Source organism: Lithobates pipiens, unplaced genomic scaffold, assembly GCF_037356315.1.
Source record: "Lithobates pipiens isolate NorthernLeopardFrog02 unplaced genomic scaffold, aLitPip1_a1.2 Scaffold_19, whole genome shotgun sequence".
Classification (NCBI taxonomy): Eukaryota; Metazoa; Chordata; class Amphibia; order Anura; family Ranidae; genus Lithobates; species Lithobates pipiens.
The window spans coordinates 432,747,799-432,764,933 of record NW_027507764.1 but is presented as its reverse complement, the minus strand read 5'-3'; the positions used below and the strand labels follow the sequence as shown (position 1 = coordinate 432,764,933).

Genomic DNA, 17,135 nt, shown 5'->3' with positions numbered 1-17,135 from the left:
AAGAATAAGACCCCAGATTCCTCTTCTGCCCTTAAAAGCATTTACCATATTTATCGGCGTATAACACGCACTTTTTTCCCCTTAAAATCAGGGGAAAATCACGGGTGTTATATGCAGATCCTCCGCGATTTTTGGGCTCTGGGCGGCTTTCGGCCGAAGGTGGCCGAGACCTACCGGGCGCCGCCGAGATACACAGGACATCTCAGTAGCGCCATTTTTAAAAATAAAAGCTGACATTATCACAAAAAGGCTGACAACGATGCACAAGACTGCAATGACGGACAGGCTGCATGACAAGGCTGCAAATGACACTGACAAGGCTTCAGATGGACACTGATAAGGCGGCATTGATGGGCATTTAAAGAGGGATTCCACCAAAAAAAAAAAAATATTAAAAGCCAGCAGCTATAAATACTACAGCTGCTGACTTTTAATAAATGGACACTCACCTGTCCCGGGTTCCAGCGATGCCGAGGCCGATCGATCGCTCGGCTCTCGGCTGCTGTAGTCACCATTCTGGGTGAGGGAATCAGGAAGTGAAGCGAATCGGCTTCACTTCCCGGTTCCCTACTGCGCATGCGCGAGCCGCGCAATAGGAAGTCTCCGCGCTGTCACTGGGACCCGTGTGTGTCCCAGCAGACAGCGCGGCAGGGCAGGAAATAGCGTAGACTCCCACGGGAGTCTATGCCCGGAAGTGGGTGAAAATACCTGTCTTTGACAGCTATCTCCACCCCCCTCCCCCCTGAAAGGTGTCAGTTGTGACACCGGAGGGGGGGAGGGATCCGATCAGTGGAGGTTCCACTTTAGGGTGGAATCCCGCTTTAAATGTAAGTGTTTTTTTTTTTTTTCCTTAAAATTCCCTCCTAAACTTGGGGTGCGAGTTATACGCCGGCGTGTGTTTTACGCCGATAAATACGGTAATTACACCAAGATCGGTTTTACCAAATGCGTTCCATTTTTAAAAATCGCCCCGGAAAAAACAGAGGTGAGGTATGCTCACCTCTTCCTGTTTCCAGTTCCGCCTGTATGATCAGCCGGGGGGACGTCCCCTCCTGCTGCTTGTAAAAGCTGCTCGGCTCACTTTTGCAGGTGAGCCAACCATCAACTCTAAACCTTGTTCACCTGCAGCAGGGCTAAATGTAAAATAAAATAAAAAGTCTTGCCTGGCACCCGGAACTGCATGTCCCGGGCATCAGGCGATAGGAACATCCCTGCAAGTTGTGCGTGGCTAACTACTACTAGCTTGCACATATTTGTATTGTCATAAGTGATTTTTTGCTGTCTTAGTTGGTGGCCCCAATGGCAAAAGGGTCTGTAATATTTGCTTGTGCTTTGTATATTCCATTTCAGAAATACAAACAAATCTAGTCAATCAAGTTTTTACAGCTTGTTTTGTGAATTACTAAAATTAAATATTTCCTTTTACTTTAGGAGTATGGTTCTGGCAGAAAGATGTGTCTTACTAAGTGCTGAAATTTTAAAAAGCCAAGGAAAGTATTCAGAATCTGCTGCCCTCCTAATTCGTCTTACAAGTGAGGTATGTAAATGTTTTATTCAATTCTGTTAAAGTAGATATAAACTGAAAAAAACAGGCAGCTTTCTATTAGATGGCAGACACAGAAAAGGAGGGAGCCCAGATCACTTGCAGGGGGGGGCCCAGAAGAGGCCACTCTGTGTAATACAATTGTACAGAGCAGGTAAGTATAAACCTGTTTATTATTTAAATAACAAAAAAACGTTACAATCTCTTTAAGTGGAAGTAAACCCATCAATTTAACAGTTTCAAAAAACTTGTTACATTCCTGGCATGCCGGGAATGCTAACTGCACGTTGGTTGTGCTCTGTCAAACTGTCAAACCATCCAATGGCTGGTGTCATAACTGATCACATGTGCAGCACCATGGCAGTTGTAGATTAAACAGGGTCAAAAATGGCAGCTTCCATGGCTGAAAAACGATAGGAGGGTTTACTTCCACTTTAAAGAAGAATTTCCATTTTTCCTCCCCAAGACAACAGATGCATTGTGCATGTAAATGAATCACAACCCCAGTGTCAGTTTGTGTGTAACATACCTCCTTTAACTGTATACCCCAGGTTTCTGTGTCTGTGGTCCCTCCTCTTGGCTGAAGTTCTCTGACTTCTGGATTCCTTCCTTTGCCAGTCCTGATACTGCATGTCCCATGATCCTCTGAGCCTCTGTAGCTTCAGGGTGGGCTATGGGAGTCACTTGTACCAGCTGTCAGAGTTGATGTGGGCAGGCCTAAGGGTTACTGTGGATGTTTCTGGGCCTTCGTGTGGGTGGGGAATGGGGGAGGATTGGATTTGTGTTATCACCGCCCACACTTCATTCCTCTCTGCAGTGACTATGGAACAAGCAGAAAGTGGAACATGTCAGGAAACTAAAGTAATTCTAAAGCCAATTTTTTTTTTTTATAACAAACATGTTATACTTACCTACTCTGTGTATTGACTTTGTAGAGAGCAGCCCCCAGAACCCCCCCCCCCCCCCCCGCCGCTTGCTAAGAGGGCACTCATGCATGCAACTCGCACAGAAAATGCATGGCTACGCCCACCCAACACGCATCGGTCCATTCAGTTCTAATGAAAAGAAAGTTGAAGTTTAGCTTTACCTTCTTTTCACACTGAGGCGCTTTTCAGGCGTTTGGCTCTAAAAATAGTGCCTGAAAAGTGCCTCTCAAGCCCAAGTGCTTTCACACTGGGGTGATGCGCTTGCGGGACGGGGAAAAAAAACTCCCGCAGGCAGCCTCTTTGGGGCGGTTTGAGAGCAAATGCATCCACCGCTCCCAAAACGCCCTGCCCATTGAAATGAAGGTGAAGTGCCTGAAAAGCGCTTTGGCAGCACCGCAACATGTGTGCTGTTAACCCCTTCTTTGATGTTAAAAGCACCCCTCTCCCACCCGCAAAGCGCCTCTGCAGTGCCGGTTAAGCGCTGCTAAAATGAGCGGCGCTTTACCGTGAACGCGGGGCAGTCTAGGTGTAAAAGTGGTCTTAATGTTTAGTTTATGTTAATGTAGCATTATGTATGAAAGTTATGCCTACTAAATAATGAAGAAAAGTAACAAAATGTATTTGAAAAAGCTCTCTCCTTATCCTAAGGGTCCTTTCACGTGGGACGGATCCGTGATGATCCGCCCCGTGAACATCCGCTTGCTCAGCAGGGATCACTCCGTTGATCCCCGCTGAGCCGGCGGATGACAGGTCGGTCCCTGCACACTGTGCAGGGACCGTCCTGTCAGATCTCCGCTCTCCCCTATGGGGGCGGATCAGATGAACACGGACCGTCTGTCCGTGTTCATCCAATCCACTCTGCAGACGGTTAGAAAAATAGGATTTTCCTCCCGTCTGCTGAATCGGACCATAGTGGGGACAGATGATATCGGGTGTCATCGGATGTTCATCTGCAGACACCCGCTAATCCCATAGGGATGCATGTATGTCCGTATTTCATCCGAAAAGTGTGAAAGGGGCCTTCGTATGAACATAAAGACATTGCAGATCCTTATTTTTGTGTGTGTGTGTGTGTGTGTGTGTGTGTGTTTCCGGTTGATTGGTATTTTTCAATAGCAGTAACATGTTAACAGTAACACTTTTTTGGCCACAGGACTCGGATTTGCGGAGTGCACTACTTCTTGAACAAGCTGCTCATTGCTTCATTAACATGAAGAGTCCTATGGTGAGAAAGTTTGCTTTCCATATGATACTAGCAGGACATCGTTTTAGTAAAGCAGGCCAGGTGAGTACATCTCAATTTTCCGATTTTACAGAAAAAAAAAAATGAAAATATGCAGCATTGTTTAATTTGTCAAACCATTTTTATGTTTAGTTTTTAAAAAGGGATTAACAGTTAAAATTTTGGAGATTTGTATTTCTGTCTGTGACTCTGTTTGCAAGATTTCTTCTCACTTCCTGTCCCTGTGACAGCATGATTGCAAACAGAGGGGAACAGTTTTATTTAGGACATGAAGGCATGAGCAGCCATGAAAAGATTTTGATCATTTCTAATCCCTATCCACTTTATTATAAATGTGTTTTGTTTTTGTCTGTGTGTCTATCCAGAACAAAACAAAACCTTTTCTGTGGTAAGTTAAGTAAAAGAATATATGAGCCGAAAAGGTCGGCGTCTACAGCATAGGCATAAATATGCATGTAAAAAGAGCATAAACAGGAACCATAAAATGTAGAATAATATATACACAACTCATTTGAGATGGTAGCAGATCAGTAACTAATGGGGGGTTGCCCCAGTAAGTGTCAACAGATGCAAATGTCATGGATGATATGCTATTGGGTGCATAAAAGAGAGCAGGGCCTCCCATCTCTACCATAGTCGCTGCCATATAGTGCTGGAGTTGGTCTATTCTGGGGGAGCAAAAAAAATGGGATGTGGGATGGAAGGTTGGTGGTATTGTTAAGGGACAGGGCCTACCAGAAGAACCTCCAGCATCACAACTGCACGGTAAACAGAGGCCAGAGTCCCCCCCCCCCCACTCCCCTGGGCCAGAGTACAGTATCCAAATAAGAGCTCAATGAGCTAGGTCGGCGGAATAGCTTGCAGAGAAGATATAAGCAAACCAAGTATTGCGAAATTGTTATTTTCTGTGATTGGCAGACACCAAATTCTCCTAAATTATAAAAATTTTATGGAGCCAAACCCCGTAGGTGGTGGGATCATCAGCCACGAAAATAGCGGAATACAGCCCTTGCCTGCATTGAGTAGGTGGATGCTGTGACAGCATTTTTATCATTTGGATGACATTGGAGCCAGATGTAACAAGTAGGCCGCTGGGTAATCACCCCACTGAATGTCCATTAGACCCCATACACACTATTAGATTTTCTGCAGATTTTTGTCTTCAAATTTACCAAAACCATGTAGTGCAAAGAATATAACAAATTTCTATCAGCGCAAATAATAACCTAAATCACTAAGTAGTGATATATGTGTGTTAAATGCTATACCAAAAAAACTACCCCCCCCCCCCCCCCCCCCCCACCTGGCTGCTGCACACACAGAAAATGCGTTCACTTCACATATAAAATATACATAACAAAACAGTGTTGTGAAAAGGCCTGCCTGATTGCATACAAATTGAAACTCTTAATGCCTCGTACACGTGATTGGAATATCTGACGACAAAACCGTGGATTTTTTTCTGAAGGATGTTGGCTCAAACTTGTCTTTCATACACACAGTCACACAAATGTGGTTGAAAATTCAGAGAGTAAAGAATGTGGTGACGTACGACGAGCTGAGAAAAAGGAAGTTCAATAGCCAGTGGGGCTCCTTCTGCTTGATTCCGAGCATGCCAGAGCTTTTGTGTGACGGACTTGTGTACACACGATTGAACTTTCCGACAACAAGTGAAGTTGTTGGAAAATTTGAAAACCTGCTCTCAAACGTTTGTGGCCGAAAATTCCGACAGCAAATGTTCGATGGAGCATACACTGGGTCAGACTTTCCTACAACAAGCTCACATCGACCATTTCCCGTCAGAAAGTCCGACCATGTGTATGCGACATTAAGGTTTGACCTGAACAAAAAAACCTGTAGAAAATCTAATAGTGTGTATGGGGCCTTTGTAGACCAGGTTGCACACCTGTTACCAAAATGGTTGCAAAACCAGGCAGGGCCAAAAGATATGTAAGTAAGTGCCCTCCTGGTTGAGACATCTCCTGCACTGAGGAGAGATTTGGGGAAAAACCCTGTGGAGAGAGACACTGGTTTTGGAGGATTAAAGTGGATGTAAACCCCATACATGAAATTTGAGCTGGGCACATATATCTCAACAGAGATAAAGTGACACTACGGCTACACCTAAATCAAGCTCGATTGGAAAAGGTAACTGAATTTTAACAATTCCTCATATAGTCATTGCATAGCGTCACCTCAAAAATTAAAGACTTGAGGTGTGTTCCTCTGAATTGGGGTAAGTATACAGAAAAGAGGGGAGGAGGAAACATTTCCCTAGTAATTCTTCAACTAGGAACAGTCGGTTTATCAAAAAATATATACCATATTTATCGGCTTATAATGCACGCTTTTTCCCCCTTAAAATCAGGGGAAAATCGCGTGTGCATGTTATATGCAGAAAAGCTGCCTCAGGGGATGGAGGGCACGAGCACCGCCGAAATAGACAGAGCCAAATCTCCTGTGTACTCTGCTCCGCTCCCAGTCTCCTGCCTCCTAGAATTGACGTCCCATCATTGGACCTCTGTTATGTCCATCATAGGAGCCGGGACTGTGAGCCGAGTACACAGGAGATTCGGCTCTGTCTATTTCGGCTATAACAAAGCCACAGATGCCCACTGACCATGTTGCAAAGAGGGACAAGGCTGCAGATGGGCACTGATCGTGCTGCAATGATGGGCAAGGCTGCAGATGGGCACTGATCGTGCTGCAATGATGGGCAAGGCTGCAGATGTCGCACTGATCATGCTGCAATGATGGGCAAGGCTGCAGATGGGCACTGATCAGGCTGCAATGATGGGCAATGGCGAGGCTGCAGATGGGCACTGATAATGCTGCATTGTTGGGCACTGACCCTTATTTTGCTTCAAAATTCTTTATTTATAATTTTAAGTTTTTTTCCCCGAAACTTCCCTCTTAAAATTAAGGTGCGTGTTATACTCTGATAAATACGGTAATTCCTTATTGAAAAAAATCCACATAAACACTGAAAGCTAGTAAAAATGTGTATATAGCAAACCCACCACGTACATTAAAAATAGACAATGTTGTCTAAGGACACAGATGGCCACCACAAGCAGACACACACTCCTCACAAATATCATAAATCACTCATCCTCATAAAAAACTCCCAGTGAGGACATGGACGGATGTAATCTCAGAGCAGTTTGCTCAATATCTCAAAGATACCACACCTTGAGCATTTATCCTTTCCTCAACTGAGTTAGATATACGATATTTAAGAGCACTTCAAATATCTAACCCCCTGGTAGGGCAAACTGAAAATGAATGATGAAATTGAAGTACGGTTTCCTATAAGTGTAAATCAAGCATAGATGGATACGACACGAGTATTCAGGGTTCCCCCAGGTAGAAGGGTATGCAGTAAATGTCCAGGTTGTCGGTTAGAGATGGGGCAGGTTATTGGATCTCTAGGGGGTAGGTGAGTGTGTGTATACACTTCCCAGTCAGGAAAAAGGAATCAATACAGCTCACGGTCTCCCAATATCCACCTCATCTACAGCATCAAGGCAGTCAGACCGACATTCCACCCATTCCCGGGAGGATGGGAACCACAGAGGAGAGCATAAAAATTCTATCCGTTACTCCATGTGTCTCATAGGCATCCAGTACCGTTAATGTTTAGCGTCGTGGTACCTGCATATAACTATAGTACTCCTGTCTCTTTTCAAAGCTCCCAGGGAATACGGAGGGGGGGGGATGTCTGCTAGTAGGGGATCTGTGCCCTCATTGCAGGGAGCGTGATGGCATCATGCTCATGCGTTTCACTTGTGACTTGAGTTTCTCGTGACAGAGCAAGAAGAAACTCACAAACTTGTCCTTAGACAACGTTGTCTATTTTTACTGTATGTGGTGGAGTTTTACTTGCTTTCGGTGTTTGTGGATTTTTTTCAACAAAGAATTATACATTTTTTGATAAATCCAGCTGTCGCTCGTTGAAGAATTACTTGGTAAATTTTTCCTCCTCCTCCTCTTTTCTATGGGGGGTAGTTTGTGTGCCCCCCCCCCCCAATTGTCTGTCTCAGTATATGGCAAGAATCTGCACCCACAGGTGAATCGCGAAGAGAAAATTATAAAAGGCCATGCACTTTCTAAACGGTATATAAAGATAATAGCAGATGTATATGTAAAACTTATGTAAGAGGATTTGTTTCATCTCTGTGTATCATTTGAGGCTGTTCACTTCACTGGGTATACAGTATCTCACAAAAGTGAGTACACCCCATTTTTGTAAATATTTTATTATATCTTTTTTTATTTTTATTCTATCTTTCATTGTGACAACACTGAAGAAATGACACTTTGCTACAATGTAAAGTAGTGAGTGTACAGCTTGAATAACAGTGTAAATTTGCTGTCCCCTCAAAATAACTCAACACACAGCCATTAATGTCTAAACCGCTGGCAACAAAAGTGAGTACACCATTAAGTGAAAATGTCCAAATTGGGCCCAGTTAGCCATTTTCCCTCCCCGATGTCATGTGACTCATTTATTTTACAAGGTCTCAGGTGTGAATGGGGAGCAGGTGTGTTAAATTTGGTGTTATCGCGCTCACACTCTTACTGGTCACTGGAAGTTCAACATGGCACCTCATGGCAAAGAACTCTCCGAGCAGCTGAAAAAAATGTTGCTCTACATAAAGATGGCCTAGGCTATAAGAAGATTGCCAAGACCCTGAATCTGAGCTGCAGCATGGTGGCCAATACCATACAGCGGTTTAACAGAACAGGTTCCTCTTGGAACAGGCCTCGCCATGATCGACCAAAGAAGTTGAGTGCACATGCTCAGCATCATATCCAGAGGTAGTCTTTGGGAAATAGACATATGAGTGCTGCCAGCATTGCTGCAGAGGTTAAAGGGGTGGGCGATCAGCCTGTCAGTGCTCAAACCATACACTGCACTCTGCATTAAATTGGTTTGCGTGGCTGTGGTCCCAGAAGGAAGCCTCTTCTAAAGGTGATGCACAAAAAAGTCTGCAAACACTTTACTGAAGACAAGCAGACTAAGGACATGGATTACTGAAACCATGTTCTGTGGTCTGATGAGACCAAAATAAACTTATTTGGTTCAGATGGTGTCAAGCGTGTGTGGCAGCAACCAGGTGAGGAGTACAAAGACAAGTGTGTCTTGCCTACAGTCAAGCATGGTGGTGGGAGTGTCATGGTCTGAGGCTGCGTGAGTGTTCCTGGCAATGGGGAGCTACAGTGAGGGAACCATGAATGCCAACATGTACTGTCCATACTGAAGCAGCGCGTGATCCCCTTCCTTCGTGAGACTGGGCCGCGGGGGGGGGGCGAAGGTGCTGAGGACACTACAGTGTGGGGGTAGGAAGGATGATGTGATGGGGGCAGAGGACACTTGTCTAGGGGAAGGGGGTAGAGGAGTCTACAGTAGGAGGGGAATTATGTGGAGGGGCAGACGACACTGAAATGGGGGCGCAGAGGGGCAGCGGACAGTACAGTGGGGGTTAATATGAAGGGGGCAGGATACATTACAGGGGGGACAGATGGGCAGAGGACACTACTACAGTAGTGGGGATGGTGGTGTGTGTGTGTGTTTGATAGTTTTGTTTTTTAAAGGACACTGCATTTCCTCTACGTTGTCCAGTTATATCTCAACCTTGGAAAGGTTTCCTACCCCTGCTGTAAAGAATCCTTTTTGATCTTACACAAACATAAGGTATTAGTGGGGCCTAGAGTCTTCTGGAATCTGTGACCACAAAGAATTGCTTTCTCGCCATTGACAAAGCATCTTGTATTTATTTTTTTTCAATGAATACAGACATTGTCTGATTGGACAAGGTGGAAACCGTAAAGTCACTGCTCTTTTGCACCTCTTCCAATCAGAGAATTCCTTCTGTTGACTAATTTTTTGATGTGTTTTGCGAGATGCGGCAGTGCCGAGCGAGTGACCGCCTGTTCAGCAGAGGACCCAGAAGATTGTGACGATCATTGTAGTAGCACTGCCTACTACAAATTTTCACTTCCACAGCAGGTCCATCAGGTATAAGATATGCAAGATGCTATGAGGAAGGCTCTGGCTGAAACCCGTTACTATTAATATAGCACTGCTGTTAGTGCCTAATAAAGAATTGTAAGAAGAAGCAATCGCTGGCTTTTCTTGCTTTTTTGATGTTCATGGGACACAACAAGCCCGAGCACCGATATTCAGCTCATTACTGTACAATTGTGCGGTAGAGCTTGGGGGAGTCTTTGTGTACATTACATAAGATATGCACGCTTCCTTAATTAACCCTAAAGGAAACTGCAATTGAAAATGTAAAAAAAATCCTTATATAAAAGGAATACAGCAATTGCAATGAGGAGCATCGTTTTTTTTTACGCTTCAGACTTATTCTATTTGCACCTTTTTGTTCTTATTTGGTTTCCTCTTGTTCTATGAAGGAATTGTATTTGTGTTTCTTTACATGCATATGTATATATTCTGCTGTTTGGAGTAAAATAGGCATTACTGCTTTCCTTTAGAAAAAGCACGCCCTGCGATGTTATTGTCAGGCAATGCAAGTGTACAAAGGGAAAGGTTGGTCGTTAGCGGAGGACCACATCAACTTTACCATTGGTCGTCAGTCGGTCACACTGCGCCAGTTGGACAATGCAGTCTCTGCTTTCAGGCATATTTTGATTAATGATAGCAAGCAGCCCGCATTGCAACAAGGGGCTTTTCTTCGGGAGTATCTGTATGTGTATAAGGTAAATGCCAGTTTTATTTTTTATTTTTCAAAATCGTAATATATTGTAGCTTATTAGTCCTTTAATGTGGTGGCTGCATTCGTTTTATGTTTTTCAGGATTTTTTAAATTATATTTACCTGGTTACCCTGCCAGTAACATTTCTTATTTTCTGAGTGGACAACACTCTCACTGCACTCTATCAATGCAGCTGGAATGATGTTATTGTAGCCACTCTCACTTTTCATTGCATAGAGATGAGGTGTTTTTTAGATCTCAGAAGATAGCTGGAAACACAAGTAATTTGTATGGACATCAGTTCAGTGCACAGGAATTTACAAGCATAGTCAATATCTGGCAAGGTCAACGGGTATTTTTCTGTACTTGCAAAAAGTTTACTTAAATTGAAAACCAAAGCAGCCACCACGTTTAAGGATGTGTAAGTTGCAAAATATTACATTTTTGTTTTTGGCTTTAGCTATCCTTTTAAATAATTTCCTTGTAAAAATACAGCAACAGAAGTGAAAGTTTGAGGGGCAAAAAAAAAAAAAACTGTCTTCTTGCACACGGTACTGATGTTCAGCATTTCTGGATGTCATTTTAGGCATTTGTTTTACATGTATTTGCACATATTTATGAACATATTTGCACATTCACGTGCACAATACATACCTAGGCACAGTTAATTAATATTTATGTCCATATGCGCACATTTTCTTGTATTTGATTAAAATACTGCCTTGGAATGCTTTCTATTTTTTTTTATTTTTATTTTTTTACTCAAGAATACGCAGTGCTTGTTTATGCGCCTGTGTGTACACGCACATTGCAAATGATGGGCTGCATTTTAGATCTGTAGAAGAAAAAAAAGCTGTACTGAGCTTTTTCAAGCTGCATTGTGCAAGAGACCTGTTGATTGTGACTTATCTTCATAAAATAATTTCTGCCATTTTTAAGGTTATGCTGTTTTGCCTTACATGGGCAAGCTGAAAGTGTCTATTTAAGGCCTCGTGCGAACAGGATGTTTTCAAACGCTCCTAAAAGTCTTTCCTCCTGGCAGCAGCCTGATACTGGGAAAAGTGTAATGCGTTAGGAGCATTTACAGGTGTCAAGTGCTTGGGTGTTGATTTCATTGCCCATAATTATTCTGGCCACTGAAATTAGTTCATTCTCAAGTGCTAAACGTGCCTAGCGTTAACATGCGTTTTTCTGCCTCTAAATGACTCTGCCAGTAAACTCCTCTAAAAGCCTTTATGTGCATGAACACACGTCCGGGGCGTTTAGAGGCAAAAAGAAAAAGAACATCCAGACGCTCCTAGGAGCTGCTGAAAAAAACATCCCGTGTGCATAAGGCCTTGATGTCTTTGAAAGTGTTTTACCAGAAATGTTTGTATTGTAGTATTTTTTTTGTAGGTTTCTTTTTCTGATGTATGATTTGTGTTTTTTTTTTTTTTTTTTTTTTTTCCAGAATGTATGTCAACAATCTCCTGAAAGTCCTTTACCCCAACTCCCGCTGCCATATATCAATAGCTCTGACACGCGTGTTTTTTTTGGTCACGATAGGCGGCCTGCTGAAGGTTAGTATATACTGATGCTGAAGGACATCTCTTTGAGGAAGACAATGAGTCACTGTGGAGACAAATCTATTAAAAGGCAATGAAATCATTCAGTACTTTAAAAATATCTCAGTATACAGGCACCCCCTACTTTGTCAATATCTAACCTATTGAAAGCATGGCATCAGTAATTTAGTAGATTCGTTTTATTTGTTCATGCACACAGTAGGTGTAGGTGGTATTAGCACTTGCTTGCGCTTGTCAAGTGTTGACTCAGGTTTGTGATTGATTTTATCAAGTGATTGACAGGCTTTTTTTGTAACTGTAGATGGCCATTTTAACCATTTCCTGATTCAAAGAAGAGCAAAATTAAGTCCTCCTAAAATGCTTCCAATATGCTGTATAGACATATTGGAAGCATTACCCTTGTCTTTTGTAGCACAGTGATGAAAATCAACGCATTTAAGATGCTTGTCTCTAATGTGAATATATTCTGTCACATTCCCTTACAATTGCAAGCTCAAGCAAAGCATTAGAAAGAGTTTTAAATGTCTGCTGTAAACAGTTGGGAAATATAGAAACAAAGGGTTCTCTAATGCCGCGTACACACGTAGCAGACTATCCGGCGGACTTAGTCTGGCGGACTGTCCGCCGGACTTTCCAAACGAGCTACTGCCCACACACTGCACTTTTTCAGCGGACTAATATGGCGTACTAAGTCCGCCGGACTATCCGCCATACTTTTGAATTGAATGGACTCGCCCTTACCCATAAACAAAGTGCTGCTGGAAATAGTACATGTTGAATATATGCATAGATTGACTTTAGGATTGGAATTGGGCATGCTTTAATTTTATTTATTTTTTTAAAGGTATATTTATTGGGTTTTTCACAAAAAAATGCACAACATAACAAAAAGAAAAGAGGGGAAAAAAAAGAAAAGTAAACGAGCCTCAAAAGTTTTAAGAAATTGGTGCACACAAATGCAAAATAATGACTTCAGTAATAGGACACTTCTTTAATTTTTATATAAGGGATGTGCGTTATCGTTGACTGTGTATAGTGCATTCAGCTTCAAACAATGGGCTGCACACCAATGATGTCACATGAATTCGACAGGTTTATTGTTACAAAGCACATACTGCATCCATCCACCGTAGGGGGAGAGGGGCAGGCCTAAGTCAGAAGGGTGCAGTATGTGTTGACCATCAATAAACTTGTTGGCTTTTTGACATCATGGTGCAGTGCATTGTTTAAAGTGGAGTATCTACATGGAGCTGGAATAGGTTCCTTCCTGGACTTTACACCTGGCTAGCCACAGAGCAAAGGAACAATGACAGCTTGAGATTTGGGGAGATCTTTTTACTGTATAGTGCATGGTCAGGTTCACAGGTCCCCAGAGGACTTTGGCTTAGCATTGCAACCATGATCAGTGGTCAAAACCATACATCGGTCTGCCGATTCAGCATGTATAGGCAGGCTGGTTGTACCATGCTCGATCCACCAATCAACTTCAGTACAACCAGCCTGTCAGGTGTTTTCTGTTAGATGGGGAACCTTTCGCTGTCCGAATACAATAGCACAGCTGGGGGGATTCCCCCATCAATCTCTGTGGTTGAAGGGAAAAAAATGGTTAATGGCTTGCCTTACTGACTTTTTTATATATATATATATATATATATATATATATATATATATATAAATAAATAAAGTAATGATGTGTTTTTTTGTTTTTTTTTTGGGTTTTCTTATTCTTCATTTTTATTACTTTGTTTACTACAGTGTCAGAATTTTTTTTACAGAAGGTAGAAACTAATCATACGGTATACCACCTTGTGTGAAAAATGTTCATGTATGCCTTTGCACCATTAGCATCACAATGTAGCCATATGTCCATCATTCATTCTGCTACATGTTCTAATACTTGTGTGTCAAGGATGCAGTAATTTGGTAATTCATTTTGTGAAGATTGCATAATGAAAAGCATAACGTGCGTAGGCGTTATATTTTTCTCCATGTACATCACTGGAATTCTTTACGGAGAGACAAAGTAACAAAAGGTTGACCTGTTTCTTTTGTGCATATATATATATATATATATATATATATATATATATATATATATATATATATATATATATATATATATATATATATATATATATACATACATACATACAGTATATTGTAAATGTTATTTTATAAATTTCTGCAAAACACTTTGGTGTCCATTTTATGAGGCAGTGGAAAATATCCACTGCTCCATTCTCTGGCATTCATAGAGGAGATCAGCTTATGAAGCGGTGTAGATCGCTTCTCCTTTTATGAAGTGAAGTGATCTACAAAGAGAACGCCCCCCTGTTACTGTAATCTCTTGGGCATAACGTGATTACAGTACCAGAAATTCACCGAAACAGAGGTGTCCATTTTTTTTATTAAGCAGTGATAAATTATCACTGCTCAGTACATGACAGATGTCCCACCTCATGTTAAAAAAAAAAGAAATAGTTCACCTACATAATAAAATAAATAGTCCCCCTACATAAAAATATATATATATCTATATATTATATACAGTATTTCACAAAAATGAGTACACCCCTTTTTTTTTTTTTGCAAATATCTTATTATATATTGTCACGTGACAACACTGAAGAAATTACACTTTACTACAATGTAAAGTATAACTCAACACACAGCCATTAATGTCTAACCGGTGGCAACAACAGTGAGTACATCCCTAAGTGAAATGTCCAACTTCGGCCCAAAGTATCAATATTTCGTTTGGCCACCATTATGGAGTTCACCTGAGCTGCATAGGTTGCCACTGGAGGCCTCTTCCACTCTCCATGATGACACCATGGAGCTGGTGGATGTTAAAGACCTTGCACTCCTCCACCTTCCCTTTGAGGATGCCCCACAGATGCTCAATAGGGTTTAGGTCTGGAGACATGCTTGGCCAGTCCATCACCTTTACCCTCAGCTTCTTTAGCTAAGCAGTGGTCCTCTTGGAGGTGTGCTTGTGATCGTTATGTTGGAATACTGCCCTGCGGCCCAGTCTTCTAACGAAGGGCATAATGCTTTGCTTCAGTATGTTACAGTACATGTTGGCAAACTGTTTGCGGGCTTTCTTGTGCATCATCTTTAGAAGAGGCTTCCTTCTGGGATGACAGCCATGCAGACCAATTCGATGCAGTGTGCAGCGTATGGTTTGTGCACTGACAGGCTGACCCCCTACCCCTTTAATCTCTGCGGCAATGCTGGCAGCACTCATACCTCTATTTCCCAAAGACATCCTCTGGATGTGATGCTGAGCATGTGCACTCAACTTCTTTGGTCGACCATGGTGAGGCCTGTACTGTGTGGAACCTGTCCTGTTAAACCTCTGTGTGGTCTTGGCCACTGTGCTGCAGCTGAATTCCAGGGTCTTTACACTGTTATACAAGCTGTACACTCACTACTTTACATTGTAGCAAAGTGTCATTTCTTCAGTGTTGTCACATCAAAAGATATAATAAAATATTTACAAAAATGTGAGAGGTGTACTCACTTTTGTGAGATAGAGTGTGTGTGTGTGTGTGTGTGTGTGTGTGTGTGTGTGTGTGTGTGTGTGTGTGTGTGTGCGCGCACACATAAATATGCCAAGTGAAAATGGTTACTGTCTTGGGGGGGGGGGGGGTCTGATCGAGGTTGAAAGGAAGTTAGTAATCTTCCTCCTTCTCCCAGGATTCTCTCTTCACTTCCCGATTCACCAGCTCTGAGCTGGTGACTAAGAGAGTGTGGATTCTGACACAGATCGTTAGTGAAGCGCTGAGATCGCAGCTTCATAAACTGGCTGTTTCTGTGTCAGACAGTGACGCATTCTCTGTGTGCAGAGATCATTGGCGGAGAACATGTTCTCCCCAATCATCTCTATTTCATAAACCGTTTATGAGCTGAGATCAGCCGTGATCTTTTGGGATCACTGCTGTTCACAGTTTCATAAATGGACACCTTTATACACTTTAAGAGTGCAACTAGCAAAGCAGAAATGCAGCGTGAAGTCTAACAAACGATCACATTCCCTTTACCCAAGTAACATAAATGAAAAGCAGTGGCTAGTCGTACTATAACAGTTCAATATGCGTGGATGTTTTCCTTAATAAAAAATATAGTACACCTGTGATGAGAAATATGAGATACATATGTGATAGAATGTTTCTTCGCATTTGTTCTGAATTGGGGTCCTTTCAAATTGGCATAGCTGTGAATCGCAATCCATGGTGGATCGCATTGTCAGCTACAGCTGACCAGTCTTTAACGGGCAATCGGGAGGGGATATGCTGCCCCCTAAAATGCCTGTTTGAAGAGGGATTTCAAACTGGAATCCTGCTTTATTGAACCACAATTGGATTCATTGGACACAGTTGGAGACTGGCCACAGCGACTTTTGTGGGGGGCATTGGCAGGCAGTATAGCCCTACTTTTTTACTCCACTGCAAAGCACAGAATCGTAACGACAGCAATATGGATGGGCCCTGCTGGCAGGCATTGCTGGGTTTTGACCGGCAGTTGAGGTGTATTTTAAAACGCTCCTCAACCATGAATTTTTTTCACTGACATGCCCATGTGATAGGGGTCTATATGGCACAAAAAGTGTTAAAGCCAAAGTTTTAGCATGACAATCAAGCAATTCGAATTTTCGAAAGCGAGGTCAGTGATGGCAACCTAGAATGTTCTATCATGACATATTTACTTTAGGGCTGAAACAACCAATCGATTAATCGATAGTAATCAATTAATTTAATGATCGATTCATTATTTTCATAATCGATTAATCGGCCAGTAACCTAATGGGGTTAAAAAAAAACTAAAAGGAGCCCTTTATAGTACAAAAAGAACAAATAATCTCTACTATAAATATTACTCTCACTGTTCAACAGTAAAATAAAAATGAACCCCTTACAGTAGTGATCATCTGTTTTTCTACTATAAAGGCCTTATTTTTGTTTTTTTTAACCCCATTATGTTACTAAATGTCTTGGGCCTGGTTCACATCTATATGTTTATTGGTGCTTTTTTCAGAAATACACTACATTTCATTTACCGTATTTATCGGAGTATAACACGCACCCCAAGTTTAGGAGGGCATTTTAAGGAAAAAAAGTTTTAGGAGGGAAG

At 42.1% G+C, this 17,135-nt stretch overlaps 1 protein-coding gene across 2 annotated transcripts in view; it reads left to right on the top strand.

Annotated features, from left to right (window-relative positions):
* TRAPPC8 (trafficking protein particle complex subunit 8) overlaps nt 1-17,135 on the top strand; it is a 128,988-nt gene that overhangs the window by 62,833 nt on the left and 49,020 nt on the right. For both annotated transcript variants that reach the window (XM_077492613.1, XM_077492614.1), the window contains 4 exons: nt 1,432-1,537; nt 3,623-3,754; nt 10,217-10,441; nt 11,888-11,996. In XM_077492613.1, the coding sequence (XP_077348739.1) occupies nt 1,432-1,537; nt 3,623-3,754; nt 10,217-10,441; nt 11,888-11,996 (572 nt within the window). The remainder of the gene's footprint in view (nt 1-1,431; nt 1,538-3,622; nt 3,755-10,216; nt 10,442-11,887; nt 11,997-17,135) is intronic.